Genomic DNA, 17,751 nt, shown 5'->3' on the forward strand with positions numbered 1-17,751 from the left:
AACTGAATCTCACTTTCATTCACTTTATGAAACATGGGGGTGGCAGTCACATGTTGCAGGGTTGTTTGACAGTGACAGGGTAATCTGATGATAGCTGACAGTAGGATGGATGGATGGAGCTAAATATATGCCAAAACAGGAAGAAAATCTCTTAGGACTTGGAACTGGGGTGGAGATTCACGTTCAAGCAGAACAAACCCTAAACATACACCCAGGGCTATGATTAAATAATTTAAATCAAAGAATAATGCATGCCATTATTCTTTGATTGTGTAGTCAAAGTTCAAACTTGCACCAGCTGAGAAACTTGAAAAATACTATTGGCAGATTTGAGTCATGCAGGTTGAATACCATTTTAGTTTTTATTTTCTGATTTGCAGAAACATTTGAAACCATATATAATTATTATATGCTACTGCTGTTTTCTCTCAACTCCCAAAAAATGTTAACCAAAAAGCATAAGTTTAAGAATACACTAAGTTACTTTTTAAAGTCTTTTTTTTTTAACTTCCTGGTATTTTATTTGACCATTTTTATTACACCATCCACTTAAAACAAGTGGTTGTTATTGGTTATTTATCTACTTTAACCTCAGATGTAAACTAATTTCCAAAAGTAGCATATTCCTAAGAGGTCCAAATGACTTTTGCACCTTTCAAAAACAAGTGACGACATTAAAAATGCGTGTTCCCCCTGCTCTTACACAGTGCTGCCTCGGCTCCTAGTGGTTAGGGTGTTCCAGGCTGTTTTTGTGTTTTAAATTACAGACTACTCACAGACCCGGTCTCCTCCATTTACCAGACATGAAACGTGTACACTGGTGTCAGGCGAGTTAAAAAAAACAAAAAACCTCAATAACCAGGTGAATCTGACACTTCAGTATTGAGCAAGGTTTTTATTTTAATTCACATATGTGCCTTTTAACATGTTACACTGTGAAATACAGATTTGTTTTCTCCCGTGGGTTTAAAGGGTGTTTTCAAATCTCTGTGTTCAAATTTCAGTCTTGAATGAACGGCTCTGGAGCAACGCTTCTTTATTTGTTTCACATAGAAAAGTCTGTCACGAGTCACAATTTCCATAATCTTTGTTTACATTGTGGTTCAATCTGTTAAAGACTCTTCCCAGTTACATAGACAGCTACTGAAATAATACAAAAAAAAAAAGGCTGAAGAATCTGTATAAAATAAAAATCTGGGTAAAATAAAGATTTGTAACTTCTGAATAAATGCATATTTTTGTATACATAATTTTAAGAAACATTTAATTACATCATGATTTCAGATGAATTCACATGAACTCCTTTTATTCTTACATCTTAGATTAATGTAAGGAGCTTTAAAGTATGCATCCACATTTCCTTTGGTGATCATAAACAAAAAAAAAACAAACAAAAAAAAAAACTATTGTTACCAATCAACTTCTTAAGACTCAGACTTGGACAACTTCACAAGCTTCAACCTGCCCAGGTAAACAGAGCTAATCAGTGCTGAAAGCCTTTTCTTCCATCCACTTCCAGAGGACTGAAAATGAAAACGTTTCCAGAAAGGGCAATAAATTCAAGTGCATCTTTGTAAGCTATTTGATCATACTCAACAGTTTGTTACATTATCCATGTATCAGAAGGGGCAGATTTACACAGTTACCACCTGCACAGATAATCTCAAATCCAAAAAGATTTAGCCATTTCATTGTAAAACAATACTCTCACGTTGCAAAGCGTGGTGTCAAGAGTCGCTTCGGGAGGCAACACCCCGCAAACGCCCGACCACACCAACGTTTACTCCGTTCACCTACTTAAGGAGAAGCAGCAAAGGGTGCACAGTTCAATTTTCTCCCTCACACTCAGACACACACTTAGTCAGAAAATTACACACATTAACAGGGTTTGGTCTTCAAGTCTTGACTTCGGTGAGCATTAAAAACTTCCACTTCAGCTGTTTTTCTATCCTCTTTGACCTGAGAGGCCAGCCAAACCATTTCCAGATAATATCATAATCATTAAAAAGGTGACGTGACAAGAAAACAGAAAAACGAAGCTTTTATCAAACGTGTTCGAGTCTCTGAACTCGCAGTGATCCTGAAGGTCCAGAGACTGCGTCGGTACCAAGAGGTTCTGTAGCATGGAAATCCTCCGCACATGTTGACGGTTTGAGAGCAGCTCTAGCGACTCTTGTTCTTTTTCGCATTCGCCTAAAAACAAAAATAGAATAAAAACAAAACAAACAAAAAAACAACAACTATGAATTCCAAAGGTGTAGTGTAAAATAAACAAGTTAAACTTGATCTAGTTAAAGTTTTTTTCCAACGAGTTAGAGATTATTGAGTGAATTCCTTTAAAAACTGTGAAACAGCCCTTTACTGAAATCAGATAACTTCAGCCAGCTGTGGTGAACAAAGTTTCTTACAACTCTCACACTGTGCATAATGTGTCCACAGTTTCATATTTCACTCATAATACATACAAAACTTGCTTGAGAAACAATTCATAAAAAAACAAAATACATTTTTGAAGTGTTTTATCCCACTGGCCTGTTAATAAGTTGGTTTCTTTTAACTTCCAGAGTCACCAGGTCTTTGTCCCACTCCAGACACTTTGGAAGCAGGTAAAGTTGCACTTTGAGAAACTTTTACATCAATACCAATATCTAAAGCTGCTACTTCAGGGAAGTTTATGGCCAGGGAATTAAAAGTTAATTAAAAACATTTAACTGATTGAAGAGCTAGCATTTATTTTGGAGCAAATGACTTAATTTTTTTTTTAGTTTTAATGAGTTTAATGATGGAAGGAGAAAGAAATAAAAACAGAAGACAGGACCAACTTTGATAGAGAAATGTACCTTTTTGCTCAGTCTAAAGTTAAATAAGACCAAACTTCTCCTGCTTGGGGTCAGTTAGGATTACACAGGGAGAATATGTCAAGATATCTATTAACATCTTCAAAATCAGAAATCTATATCAGGATGATCAGTGTCTCTTTAAGCAATGAGGGAAAGCCTCAAGGAAACTTCTGATAAGTTTATTGACAGATTTGAGTTAATTGGTATTGTATTTTGCATTTTAATGAAGCATTAAAAAAACAGATTGCTGTTACAAATGCACACACGAACAAATGCTTTCCTGTTTGGACAAATATGCTGTGATGTGATGAAACTAAAGTGGAACTATTTGACCATAAAGAAAGGTATCAAAAACTGAGGAAATGCATGTAAACTTCTGATTTTAAAAGCATTAATATACAAACACATCTCTGACATGTTTATTTTCTCATCATTGTGGAATTACCAAATAGAAATAATCTTGGTAATTCTACCTGATCATAAACAAGAGCAGCTTGATTTTGATTTAACTTCAGAAGGTGAGAAAAAAAAAGGTGCATGTGTTTTTTTGTTTTTTTGATTCAGTGCATGTAAACTTATGGTTTCAACTGTATTGCATCTGGCTCTGACCAGGTGACGAGTGCCGGTTCTGTTAGCACAGCAAAGCTCTCGAAACCAAACACTTTATGGAAAGGAATCGTCACAAAGGAATGATTAGCCAATAGGAGGAGCTCTTGTAGGCACATTAGATAAACGGGGAAAACATAAAGACTATTTCCTCTCACAGCATTTTTTTTATCTATAGGAGAAACCAAACATGTCAACCAATTATAGATTAAATACCACATCATGACTGGAGTTGTTTTCATTTCTAAGGTTCTAGTCATTCTATTTAATAAAAACATATAATGGGAGGATTTAGGGAAACTAGTTGCTTGGGATGTTGTTGTGACTTGATGTAAAAGGTCCAGCAAGAATATTTCAAAGTGACCAGTTCCAATATGCGTAAGGTCAAATCTGAGGTGTTTTGTTCACTGTAATATCAGAGATTGGCATAAAAACCAAAGTTTTGTGTTGCATTGAAGTGCAGCAGGCAGCTGGCGCTCACTTTTAGAGATTCTTTAGAAATCTAAAACATGCAGAGGCTAGCTTGTAAAGTTCCAGTAGAAAATGGCTACCTTCAAAGAACAACATGTTTTGACCTGTGACTTCCCGACGTGCAGCGATGAGTACACATACAAGCAAGAACATGCACGCTCAGGAACAGGCCTCTCTTTTACTGTCGGCTTCGGCTTAATGACTTTTTCAGATGACTCCAGCGGGTGCGCCCTACATAAAACGCGACTAGGAGCCAGACAAACCACAGATGACCTCTCAGCTCACCTCCTGACTGACTGAAAACCTCACAAAGTCACATTTAAACTGATCCTGACCCGGCCTTTAAAACGGCTTGTAACCAAAACCCTTCTCGGCGGCGCAGTACCTTGCCACCCAGCTTGAGCATGTCGATTTCCTCTCGCTGCTTGCTCAACGTCTCATTCATGCTGCATAAATGGTCGCTCATCATGCTGAGCTGGTCCTCGTAGCTCCTCTTAGTCGTAGTCAGCTCGTCCTGCGTGAGACGCGCTCCGGTTAGCGTTGGCGTGTATTCTGGTTTGGAAAGAGATCCATGTGTGCACACAGAGAAGGTGCTGGTTTGTGATTTACCTGCAGCCGAGTGATGTTCTCGTTAGCCAGTTTGACCTCTTCGCTCAGAGTCTCCCGTGCTTTCTCTGCGATGGTTAATCTCTTTGCCAAGGCTCGGCACTAAAAGGCAGGAACAACAAAGTGAACATCTGCCGTACTCCAAGCAAACATAAACACCTCAATAAAAGACGCTTAAGTGATCCAACTTTCAGAAGAAAAATAAAAAATTACAAAGCCTAATGATAACCTTAACAACTTAATTAAAAGAAAAATAAATGCAAGTGATGGTTAGATGCGAGGTATAAACGATTAAAAAAAAAGCACAAGTTGTTTTTTATAAATAAGAAATTTAAATCTTAAATGCAGAGTTAGAAATCTTGACCTGTTCTTTTCAAAATAGCTCAAGTTCATCAAGATGGCATGAAAAGCTTTGGTGAAAAGTAACTTTCAGGTCTTGCCACGGATTCTTAATTAGATTCAGGTCTGGATTTTGACTGAAGCGCTCCAACACATGGATATGTTTGGATCTCAGCTGCATCTTTTTGTCCTGCTGGAAGGTGAGTCTCCTGATCCTCAGGTTTTCTGGAGCCTCTAATAGGTTTTGTTCCAGCAAAGCTCCATCCATCTTCTCGTCAACTCTGACAGAAAGTTCAATTTTGGTCTCCTCGGATCAGAACATCTTCTCTTGCATACTTAACTTTCTCGCTCGCCACTCTTCAATCAAGGTCAGATTTGCGTTGTGCATCATGATGCAGTTTGTTCACTAAAGCTTTTCCCCATAATCTGACCTATATCTGATCTTTTCACCCAGAAAAAAAAAATCCGATCCGAGTCACTTCCATATGTGGAGCTAAATCGGAAGCAAAAGCATCTGCAGTCTGAACGGTCATGCCCCATTTTACGCGACTTCTATATCGCTTCCACGAGGCACAAATTGTAATTCTGAACCAGAAGAAGCCAGACCAGATGTAAACAACGGCTGAAAAAGAATTTATAATTATGAAATTATGAAACAAGTCTGTTTCACTGAAGCGCATCAGATCACAATGGGAAGACTCCTGGCTCTGACTACACATCAGAAGAGACTTCTCTACAGAAGTTGCATTCAACGCTTCACAAAACACCACTGCTATTAGTTGCACTTTTTTTTATCAGCTTCCTTCATCTTGCTATAACTTTATGATAATGTTGTCGGCACTCATTGGTGAATAAACTTTGAAATCGATCGGTAGACAATGCGCTGCTGTGTGACGTCGCAAACTGTTCACACAGATTGCGTTCGTATTATGCAATAAAGAGAAAAATAATCCAATTTCAACAAAAAGAAATCTGAACTGTGCATCAAGACCTAGTGTGTGAACAGCTGGACTTAGGCTGAGGTTTGATTACCTGCAGGTGGGCTCCGTTTATACTGGTGAAGTCAATTCTCAGGAATTGGTTGCACTGGAATGTATGTCGTTGTATTAAAGTAATTGGGGGTTTAAATAAGAATGCCTGGGACACTTTTCTGATTTAGCAGGTTTGGAAAAGTTAATGAAGTCAATGAAGTCAATAGTCCTGTCTGACTGCATCCTGTCAGACAGGATGCAGTCCTCACCTCTGAGTGAAAGTGAACAGCTTTGCTGTCTGAAACCTGGAGCTGGGTGGTGAGCTCCCCCACTCTTGTCATGTAGTGAGTCTTTATCAGCTGTTCACGAGACTCTTCGTCTCCCACCTGCGACACAGACAAGACAACAGCAGGATGAGATTTTTCCTTTTCTTTTTTTTTACTAAGGCAGAGTAAATAATGATCGTTTCTGTTTTTGTGTGGAGCCACTGGGTTAATCATGCTATGACTTACGTGCTCATTTGTAGGGGTTGTGCACAACATGCCGACCTGGAGACGGAACAGATGAATAAATGTGAGTTTCATCAGTGTTGATGTGTTAAAGAGACTGCATCAGACAGCGACGGGCCTATGTGGGGAGGAGGGATGGCAAAAATAGCTAAACTCAAAGTAGACGTGGAAAAACAAACAGTTCTGATTTGTGACTTCACCATGAACTTTGTTCTGACTCACATTAAAAAAACAAAACTTTTTCTGCCACATCAGCACATTGGAAGCGTGAGTTTTTTTGTTTTTTTTTTAAAGCTAAAACTTGCTTAGTGGGAGCTGAAAGAAAAGAGTGATAAATAATACTCCCTTTGTTGAAGCTAATCAGACATGCTGCCACGGGCAAAAAAAAAAAACAAGCTTTCCCTGCAAGCGAAAAACAAACAGCAGCTTGAACAGTGACGGTACCAGGCTGGTGCAGAGAGTTGTCTCTTTCCCTGCGGCTTTCTGCGCCGTCTCGGCTTCCTCGTTGCTCTGTGTGAGCCGGCCGTCTGTGGCTGTCTGGGAGCTCTGACTTCCCCCCAGAGCCGCTGCCAGCTGCGCTTCCAGGTCGGCTATGCGCTGGTTCTCCTTCTCCAACCGCACCTTCCCCAGCTGGGCCTCCAGGAGCCAGTGCTCCTTCTCCTGCTCCAGCCGGGCGATCTTCTCCTGGCTCTGCTGCACCTGCACCGAAACGACGGGGCAATGAGAGGACGGTGACGCTCGTGGGGAAACGGAGGTTTGGAGAAGCGAAAGGAGGCCAAGTGTTAAAGGAGAAATGAGGAGACGTAACAGAACTGTTTCTGATGAAGAGAGAACGAAAAAAAAAACAAAAAAAAAAACACACACACTTTTTCCAAGGACAGATTGCAGACACACAGCCAGGCTCTCGACATTTCACACCCCGTCCCTAAAGAGCAACTCCTCACGTTTCACACGACATATTGCAAAACATTAAGTATTTGAATTATTACCATTTCAACATGTCTTATTTAACCAGAAAACAATGTTTTAACAATTTCCACTTCACATTTTCATCCTCGTTACCAGAGACACAGATGAGCATGGCTGCGTGTGGGTAACCTTTAACCCTGAATTCAATGCTAACAATTGACCTAAACAAATAAACTAATATTGCAGCTCCTATTAATATGTAAACTCTTCTCACAGATACCTGTAGAAATCAGTTTTATCTCTGTGTTTTACCTGCTGAGTGAGACCCTCTCTGCTCTCGGTGGAGCTGGTGAGAATCCGACGGTTTGACAGGGCTTCCCTGTAAGGAACCGACTGTGGCCTCGCCTGAACAAAAACATAAAAAAAAAAACAAACGCATGTAAATAAAACTTACGTTAAAATAGCATTGTTATAAACCTTAAAATATAAATTGGTACATCTGCAGGTTTCAGCAAGTCAAATTTAAAGACCTTTTTAATCCCACTATAAATGAAATTTAAGACAGGAAAAAAAAACTATAAATGTACTGCTCAAAAAAATAAAGGGAACATTTCACTTTAATTTTGTGTGTGGCTCCAAATCCAGGCCTCCATTGGTTAATAAATTTGATTTCCATTGATGATTTTTGTGTGATTTTGTTGTCAGCACATTCAACTTTGTACAGAACAAAGTATTCAATGAGAATATTTCATTCATTCAGATCTAGGATGTGTTATTTGAGTGTTCCCTTTATTTTTTTGAGCCGTGTATAAGGGATGATTGGGAATCCTGCTGTGCTACAATCAAGCACAGCAACAAAAACTGTGAAATTTCTGGTTTGTTTGTGGCTCCTGGCAGCAGCTTTGTTCTTCTCACACTCCATATGATGAGTCTTTACTGCTTTATCCCACAAAGTGCCAGGATGTGAAAACAAATGTCATCCAGCCACCTGGCAAAGTTAAATTTGCACCGGCAAAAAAAAAAAAAAAAAAAATCTAACCAACGGTATATTAACAGTTAGTTACCATAAACCTCAACCAGATGAAGTCACAGAACGTAATGAAGATGTCTGCGCGCAACTTTAGCCTGAGAGAAAAAACTCAGTGAGGGGAAAAAGATCTACATACAACATTAAACAGTACTGCACTAACAAAAGACCCGTGAAGACTTTTTAAGGATGCACAGACACCCTCTGAAAACAAATTATGATACAAAAATAAGTGGGAAAAAAAGTCTTTAACACCAGCAATATTGATGCCTAACCGTTTTGATGGCGTCAATGTAGGCAGCTGCTTTCTTTTTGTTGGCCAGCATGCTCTCTGCCTGCAGCGGGTTGAGGCTCACTGCGCATCCTCTCGGACTGTAGCCTGGAGACGTGAAGAAGTCCAAGTTGTTGCTGAAGAAAGTGGCAATCTGTGAAAAAGAATTACGATCTGAAGAATCACTTTATTCAACGCAGAATGGCTACATTTGTCAAATCAGTTCTCAGTTCTTTTATCCAATTTTATTCAATGCAAAACTTCATTGCAAACTCAACCTTTTACAGCCGTCTTATAAATCCGATTCTCATTCTGTTGATGGTAATATTAAGCAACGCGAAGAAGCCGAATGGTGATGATTCCTCCGTTATTCTGGTAAATAAATATTCTGAGCAATCAGGCGTCTTTCACAATTGCCTTCAGGTTGCAGAAGCAAATCTCATGCTTGCACGTTAGCAGATGCTGCCACCCAGTTGGATCGCAGAGAGAAATCATTTATCCCATTATTCTGACCAGAGAGCAGCTGTGCAAACTGTGAATTGGGCGTTATCTTCCAAAAATCTAACCACTGCCCAGCTGAGTCCTTCTGTTATTTGTTAACACATTAGTGTCATTTTACAACTGTGATCCTATTGCAGTGAGGTAAAAAAAAAGAAAAAAAAAAAAAGCATTACAGTGAACAAATCAGACATATTGCTCAGCAAGGGAGGTTAGACGCCAGAAACCCGACTGCTGCCTGCCCCCTGGTGGCCATACCTTGCCGGTGACGCTGGTCAACGAACCCAGCGATCCAAGGAGGCACTCTGTGGTGGTGCAGAGCTTCTGCGTGACAGTGGGGAGCTCCTGCTCTATGCTTGCCTTCTGGTTGTAATGTTTTGACATCTCTGGAGACGCAAGAACAGCAGGTGAGGCATTCATACCATTGATGACCAAAAGTAAAGCCTGAATTTCCAAAACGCAAGGTAGAAAAATGCTTTATATCCAATTCAAAACACAGCAGAGATTAAATGCAACTATGGGACAATAGGCAGAGCAGCCTCATACACGAATCACAGAGAAAACATTTTTTTTTTTTAAAAAGTGGGCCATCTAAACAGGAAGAGCGTTACACAGATTTGAGGACTTCTGATTTCATCGGTGCTCACTGAAAAGTCAATCAGAAGACGGTAGGGGTCTAAAGTATGGAGTTACCAGATCAATAATGTAGGTGGGAAGGGTCAAGTTATTTATCATTTAGATCAGATTTTCTGTTCAATTCTAAGCTGGACTGGCAGCTGGAGAAACTATGTCAGAAGTGAGATGATAAAAAATGGCATCGATAAATATTCTTAGACTGAACAACGGACTTTTTACACAGATATTTAGTTGTTTATCAAGGATGACATCTGGATTTGTATATAAATTTTCAGGTTTCCACAGGATATTGTCATTTCAGGGGGGGAAAAAATGAGCAAATTGGTTTCACTGTGATTTAATTAGACAAACCAAAGGGCCACCCAGGTGCTAACCTCCACTAAGAATTAGTGCATAGTAGTGAGTTCTGATGACGTGTAACACACAGTTACACTTTTGTATTTGGACCAAAAGATCCAAAGGAAACTTACAAAAGCATCGACTGGTAAATATGACAAATTTATTCTCTTTTGACTGGTATGCAAATGGTGTCACAGTCCCTACTGTAACACTGAAGATAATTAATGTCTGTATTAGCTCTGACAGAAACAGCGACGGAGACAGGCTGGGGTTTCCTTCATAAACACTGAACAGGTCGATGTTGAGTCGACGCACAAAAGAAATTCAGTGTGAAAGGCCGCGGGTCAAAAGCGGCTGACGGTGCTGCTCACCTTTAATGGCATCATGAAGGCTGTGCAGGCTAGCTGCCAGCTGGGTGAAGACAGCTGAGGTGCTGCTCTGTGGCATGGCGTCCTGCCGAACACCTGAGGCACACGCCGCGCGTTTGTTAAACAAGCACAACACGTTAACACCTGCAACCAGCTCTGCTCGATCAGAACCTGCGATTCTGTTCATTTTATCATTATTATCAGAAGTACAAAAAAAAAAAAAAGAAAAGAAAAGAAAGGGAGAGAGAGAACATAACATATTGCAACTAAAGCCTGTGTGTCATTCTAACATATTTAAACGTCTGGTTATTTACTAACAACAGAGATAAATTCAATAAATGAAACAAGAACTAAATGAGTGGAGGAGATTCTAAAATTTTCAGTAAAATGTAATTGAAAGCAGGCGGTTTCCCAGAATTTGGGCTCAGCAGTTTCACTGCAGTAGCTATTAGGATGTAGAGGTGTATTAACTTTTTATTTTTCATTTAGAGCTTACATTTTTACTGAACAGGTTAATTAAATCATTTTGTTTTTCTTGAGATGAAAAATGGATTAGTCATCAATCTATGATGCTTTATTTTGAAAGGAATGAATATTTAATGTAGTGTGCTAATCTTTTCACATCACTAAACGTATCGCTGCACATTTGTCCACATGTTGCAATAAAAAAAAAAATTGTAATAAAATAACAAATTGACCAAAAGAAGTTCTGAATCCTCAATTCAGTAACAATCCTGAGTAATAAAAAAAAAAGAGCTGAGCTGTTGCAGGTTAACTTACTGGGTAAGGCCAAGAGGTTGATGTAGTTCTGCATCTTCTCAAACACGGTGGTAACTTTCTTCATGTCACTCTGTAACTCCCGGTTTTTTGCCATCAGGGCAGCAGTGCAAAGAGGAGCTTCACACTCTTCTTCCAAGCTTGGAAAAAAAAATAAATAAAAATTCTAATTATAAAAAATCCACAGCAGACAATGCTACCAGTAGAGCCTCCTCCACTTCCCAGCATGCTTTCTTTCAAACACAGCGCTGACCTTTTCAGTTGGTAGGGAAGAATCTTCAGCAGGAAGTGTGTGTAGGAGGAGAAATTCTCAGCGAAATTCCTCAGCATGACAACAGTCTCCTTAATTTCAACATGTAATATGTAATTTAAAGTTATTGTTTTTTTGTTTTTTTTTATTGAACATATAAAACGTTCAGTCAGAGCCTCACCAGCACTGTAACAGTGTCCTCTGTGATGCTTTGGTACAATTGCAGAAAGCTGTCCTCCAGGGGGCGCACATAGGCAGCGTTCTCATGGAGATACTGAGAAAACTGTGGCGAGACAAGAACTCTACTTCCTAAATTGCACAATAACTCACAGTCCTTCTAAACAACCAAATTAAAGCGTCGTCTCTAAGCTGCTGGATGTGTCTGGGTGCGACGGCCCCACCTTCTGGTTCAGAGGAGAAATGGGTTCGATGGACGAGTCCAGGGGGTAGATGTGGACCCGCTGTTCAGTGTAGGTGTGGAAGTTCAGCAGAGCAGCCACCAGGTCCTGGATGAAGCTCAGGGCTTGACTTGTTACGTCCCGAGCCTTAAGCTGCATCCAAACAAAGGCAAAGCTCCCTTAATTACTCTGTAATTTAGTGTAATCTCTGCAACAGAGCAGTTTTCAAGTAACTAAAAGGCTATGAACTGGTTTCTCACTCACCTGGTGCCGTCGGTTGTGCGATGGCACATTTAGGCTGTTATAGTCGCTAAATTCTGCAGAATAAAAGAAGCTTGACAGAATCACAGCAACAAAATGTACCAACAACAAAACAATACTGTAAACCTTCAAACACAAACATGAGCTTTCTGCTGAACAAGAGTTTTAATCAGATGTTTATACTCATTTGGGTCCTGTAACTGTCTATTTGAGTCTTTCTTTTTGGGAGGTTGGCAAGTAAAAACACATAATATGTATAATAAAACAAATATAAACATAAACAATCCCTCAAATGTACACTCCCAGTGAAACTGCATAAATATCTTTTCTCTTTAGCAAGTTGCAGAGAAAAGATACTTCCTGCTACCACCAGGAGCCACTTGGTAAGGTTTTTAAGGGTAGTTCATACGTTTTAGCACAGTTAAGGTCAAGGGTCATTCCAGGTGATTAATGTTATGTTCGATTTATGTATTTAAAACCAGCTCTAGGATCATTATCCATTTGGAGCACCCAGTAGTCTCCAAGGTTCAATCATGTTGTTGTTTGCGGTTAATCCGAGGAATCGACTTGTACAACTCACTGTTACCACGGTTACTGAAACAGGCCCTAAGCATGATACTTCCACCACCATGCCTGACAACACAGTGAGTATATAACTAGGTTTGAAAGACTCCTCCAGGCAAAGTTTTTGCCATTTTCTCCTCTGACCATCAAAACTTTACTCCAGAAGGTGTTTGGCTTGTCTAGCTGCAGGTTTCAGTTTTACATGATGCTGTCGTTGATAACTGGCCGCACCGTCTAAGCCCATGCTTTATTAGTAACACAGCTGCTCCAGAAGTTTCCAGCTCGTGGTAATCTTAATTATTCAGTGGTTTCTTAACTATTTCTGACGATTCTAACCACGTTTCTTTAAACTCAACACGAAATGTTGGGTGCCGCTGGTTTGAAACTCGATAAGAGTTTGATTTCTCCTAAACACACATCAAAATTCATTTTGGGAAGTGTTTCAGATTCTCCTACGGACCTGACCTGAAATGTCTGGACAGAAAACCAACCATGTTAAATAGCATATTAAATAAGCTCTACTAATTCTGTGAACTAGAGCAGCCACATCTGCAGTCAGAGTTATACCAACACCATGTTGACGACTGCGTGAAGTGTGTGACTACATGTGCGGCTTGTTAAGAATATAAACACAACGAATTTAAACGTGTGCACTTGAAGCTTGAAGTCGTTTGCTGCATAGTCGTTCAGCCATGATGAATCAACATGGAGACGCATCATTAAGAACCAGAACGTAATCTGACAGTCGTGCCTGTAAAAGTCTGAGGCATAAATGCTTTTAAATTGGCGTCTGCTCAGAGACAACCCCAGTCACTTACTGGTGTCGTTAAAGGGCACTTTCTCCTGAATGACGCTGCTGCTTTGCTTCACCTGCCTGCTCAGCTCCGACTGGCAGCGCCTTAACTGCTGCTGGCTGCAGACACACACCGAAAACATGATTAAAAAAAAAAAAACAGTCTGTGTCTTTCAACAACCTTTCTCTACGGCCTTCTCAAAGGAATTTAATACGGTGCAGTTTGCGCTTAATACTTCTGGGTTTATTCTTTTTTGAGACTGCTCCTGAATTACAATGGGTGACATAGTAATATTATAACACAGCAATGGAGAACTTATTTCCCATCACAACCAAATTTTCTCACTTATTATGAAGCACCCAGGCAAATCAAGGTCATTTGTAAAGACACTACTGACCTCTAAACATGCAAAACTTATGAAATCTGTCCCCATAAGATCAAAACTAATTATTTCCATACCACTCTTCCGTTCGCATTCGACAGTCTTTCGCCTCCCTCTCCAGAGTTTGTGTTTTCAGCTGTTGGAAAATATAAAAATACATTTAACATGTGTTTTTTTTATTTTATTTGAAATCTCAAAACTGATCTGTCTCCGATGAAATCTGGTTCTCACCTCTAAACGAGCTTTGTCACCCTGCAGGCGCTCGATGGTTTCCACATACTTTGTTGTGAGTCCGTCAACAACAGCCTGGTGTTCTTCTGCCTCTCCTTCCAGTTTCTGCAGCTGGGCCCTCAGCTCGGCCTCCTTCTTCCTGTGCTGCTCGTCGGCTTCGTAGAACTAACAGGTGTGGAGAAGAGGCAAGGTCAGAGGTCATCACACATACTTTCAGAGTAAGAAATTATACAAAGCATAGATGCCTGCCTGTATGTGAAGACGCTCGTTCTCTTCTATCTTTTTTTGCAGATCTTCGTTGAAAACACTTTGTGTCTGCAGGCCTGGCTGCAGTGGAGAGTCTCCTTTACCCTGGAAGGAAAACAGCAACTGGTCAGATTTCTAAAAAATAAACCAAAAGTGTTCCTCAACACACCTTAGGTCGATATCGTTTTTATGAATCATTTTTTGACCACTAAGCAGTTATAAAAACCTCTCCCCTTCACCAAGCACTCATTTCCGTTGGTAAAAACTCACCTTCCCCTTTTTGCTCCTGCCTTCACTAGCAGCCAGCTCCTCTTGCAGCAGCTCCACCCTCTTGGCGAGCTGCTGGTTCCTGAAGCTCAGGCTGTCCATCTCCTGCTCCTGCTTCCTCAGGCTCTGGTCCCTCTGCTTCAGCTGGTCCTGACAAACCACGAGAACAAGGAAAAGCAATAAAAAGAAAGACATTAGACAACAAAAGTCCAGTCTTACAGTCCTTCCACTAAATTACGATGGAAAAATATTTTTTTCAAAGGGTCTGCTCCCATCTTTCCAACAGGAAAACACAAAGTTTCCAGTAGATTTCTAACTAGCCAGAGACCTTTGCTAGAAATACTAAGGTTTTGGTGAAACTATAAATAAAATAATAATAATAAAAAAAAAACAAAATATGATCAAATTGCTTTATTCCAATCAGAAAAACAACAATTATTCCTACTCTTGCAAAAAGAATGTGTTTGGGAAAAGTGTAGTAACCTCCTTTCACCCAGCTGACGAGCAGTGTGCAGCAAAAGGTTCCAGAAAATTCCATAACTATTTCCAACCAGCCTTAGATTGATTCTGTCAACTTGTTTCTGCACTGATATACAAAATCTTGAAGATGACGTCATTTTTTTTTTTTTTTACCAATTTTTCAGATGTGTAATATGATAAACACTTTACATACAGATGAGACGGTGGTCATAGCAGTATCTGCAATGTACCTTTAAAGAGGCAGAGTTGGCCTGTTCGTCTACAACTGCCTTCTTCAGCACTTGGTTCTGGGCACGGAGCTGAGAACAAACACAAAAAAAACCCCAAAAACAATGACACACAGACAGAGATAAAATCCTGAGTGAACTTGATTTACAAATACAGAAAAAATTATGTGTGTTACATCCTTTCTACCCAGAATGAGAAGTCACATAAAACCTACTGAATTCTAAAATCTGGACTGGGAACATGAATGTTTGACAGTTACACAGTCAGCACTTCCTGGTTCAGGATATGGTGCTTAGTTAATGGAGAGATGAGAGCTAAAGAGGAAGCGGCTTACACTCCCCGTGATGTCAGCTGACGGAGAAACAAAGGGCTGAAGTAATGCTCCACAGAACGCACTGACAGGCGGGCTTTACTGTCGCCAGATCACAAATTTAACCATCAGGAGTGTTTACGGCGTCTTTAACACGTCATGCGTTGTGGGTAGTTAAAACATCCAACGAGACGTGCAGAGCTCCAGCTCACTGAGGCACAGCTTTTTAAATGTTTTATATCGTGCACCTTAGGAATTGGGGCGTGCAAACCGCTAATTAAGAACATGCGGAAGTTCAAATTACATACCCCTAAATGTTTTAGGGGAGCAGATTCCTTTACACAGAGAACATGGTCAGCTTCTATCTACTCCACTGTACTCTGGAGTTGCACCAATTAATGATACATACTGGCATTTGTTACAATGAATGCTGAACCAGACTTTCAAAGCAGACTACTTATCCTGATCCAGTTGAGCATCTTTTACTTGTGCGCTATCAGGTTTCTGTATAAACTGTTGTCAGCTCCACTTCACCGCTTTGTAAACTGACCGTTGTCATTTGGTCCCTTCCTACGTCCATTTTTTTTGCCATTTACTTTCACCTTTGCACAGCAAAGTATTTTTCAGCATATTTTGATAATCTTTAAATTGCCATAAAAATGCTTAAATTTCACAAATTCATTTTCAGAGGACTTTATATCACTCCCTTTTTTTGACTGATTGTGAGAATATGATTCTGGATCAAAACAAACTGTGTTTTGATCAAATAAACTCTGCAACAACTTATAAGAATTTTGATGCGTCCCTGTCTCAATAAATTCTAATTGATGATGTTTAAAATAAAACAGTACCGTTTGTATCGTCAGGATTGTTATTTTGACAATTTTCTCCACTGTTTTTTCATTGAAAGCATTGATAAATGTTAATAAAATCAAAAATGTGACTAAACGCGGTTACTATGTGCAAATTAATGCTATAAATCACACTTCTTTATGTGACTAGTGTTCTAAAGAAGTGTATTACAAATGGGAATGTCTTTCAAGACAAGACCGGTATTTGTGTTTGTTGCCATAATTGCTGTAACACACAGTTACCTAAACAAGAAGTAATAAGTAGTTCCTATTGTGATGAATCTAAGTAGATATTGCCCACCCCTACACACAATGAAAATTGGTAAAATTGTAAAGGCTACATTAAAAAGAATCAAAGAGTAAATGTAATTTAACATTATCAGACAATTGTGTTGAAGTAGCTTGCATTATTTGCACACGGTAACTGTAAAATATTAAACATGAACCACTTAAAAGAGATGGTGGTGTGGTGACTGCTGGGCTAAACTTGTCACCACACCAAGTTTTAATAAAACTTTCCTGGGGGCCTCATATACCCTTAGACTGGCTCTGTAGCAAACTAAAAGCAAATTATAGAAAACAAGTTATCAAAAAACATGGTATGAAATGTGTTGCTGCTGTAAAACATTATTTTCTCTGAGCCTCTATATATTATTATAATTAGATTACAATTTTTTTTTTTTTTACTAGAATCACATGGCAAATTACGTTTAAATGTTTTTCCTTTTTACCTTTGAATACTCCTGCGCCAGCTTGCTGTATTTTGTCTGCAGGTCTGTAACATTAGCCATTGTAGCTGGAAACGTATTCAGTCCCAAACACTTGATGATGGAAGCAGCTGACCCAGGAAGCCGATCAGCTGGTCGCCACAGCCCGAACCCTCACGCTGTCGGAACTGTTAAATGCTAGCAGGCTAGCTCAGATCGGCAACTCCGAAGCTCCTTGTTCCGTTACTCGGAAGAACTGGCTTTAGATACATGATGACAGACAGAGGAGATTACAGCGCGTTCATAATCTAACTTAAGTTTATTTTCAAAACCGAGAGTTGCACTGTTTTGCATGTTTTAAATTAGCGCTATCAGGTAGCAGCTAACTAGCTATGTAGCAAAACAAATCCATACACCGAGCAACACGTTAAACACGCACTATTAATTAAAGAGAGCCACGTTAATCAGCAGAGTCGTTGGGTTAATTTTAACAGCGAGGGTTGCCACCGCTGAGTTAATGAGACAGTCCTAAATATCCATCCGTTTGGAGGAAGACTCCCATTATCCTGCTAACCCGCAAAATCCTCTTCAAATGAGAACCGATCAGAGACAACA

The 17,751-nt window shown here is 39.7% G+C and overlaps 1 protein-coding gene across 1 annotated transcript; it reads right to left on the bottom strand.

Annotated features, from left to right (window-relative positions):
* Positions 1–882: 882 nt before the first annotated feature.
* Positions 883–17,751, bottom strand: ppp1r21 (protein phosphatase 1, regulatory subunit 21). The gene is made up of 22 exons (XM_015009875.2): positions 17,161–17,751; positions 15,271–15,339; positions 14,564–14,710; positions 14,297–14,398; positions 14,048–14,212; positions 13,894–13,952; positions 13,459–13,553; positions 12,080–12,132; positions 11,819–11,968; positions 11,599–11,700; positions 11,421–11,509; positions 11,171–11,307; positions 10,394–10,486; positions 9,306–9,433; positions 8,554–8,703; positions 7,564–7,656; positions 6,787–7,041; positions 6,346–6,381; positions 6,103–6,219; positions 4,527–4,625; positions 4,303–4,431; positions 883–2,193 (listed from the first exon to the last, which is right to left on the bottom strand). The coding sequence occupies exons 1-22, from the start codon at positions 17,218–17,220 to the stop codon at positions 2,164–2,166; spliced, it is 2,358 nt and encodes a 785-aa protein (XP_014865361.1). The 5' UTR covers positions 17,221–17,751; the 3' UTR covers positions 883–2,163.

This window comes from Poecilia mexicana, unplaced genomic scaffold (genome assembly GCF_051168715.1).
Source record: "Poecilia mexicana isolate PSO_F unplaced genomic scaffold, ASM5116871v1 scaffold_15, whole genome shotgun sequence".
Classification (NCBI taxonomy): domain Eukaryota; kingdom Metazoa; phylum Chordata; class Actinopteri; order Cyprinodontiformes; family Poeciliidae; genus Poecilia; species Poecilia mexicana.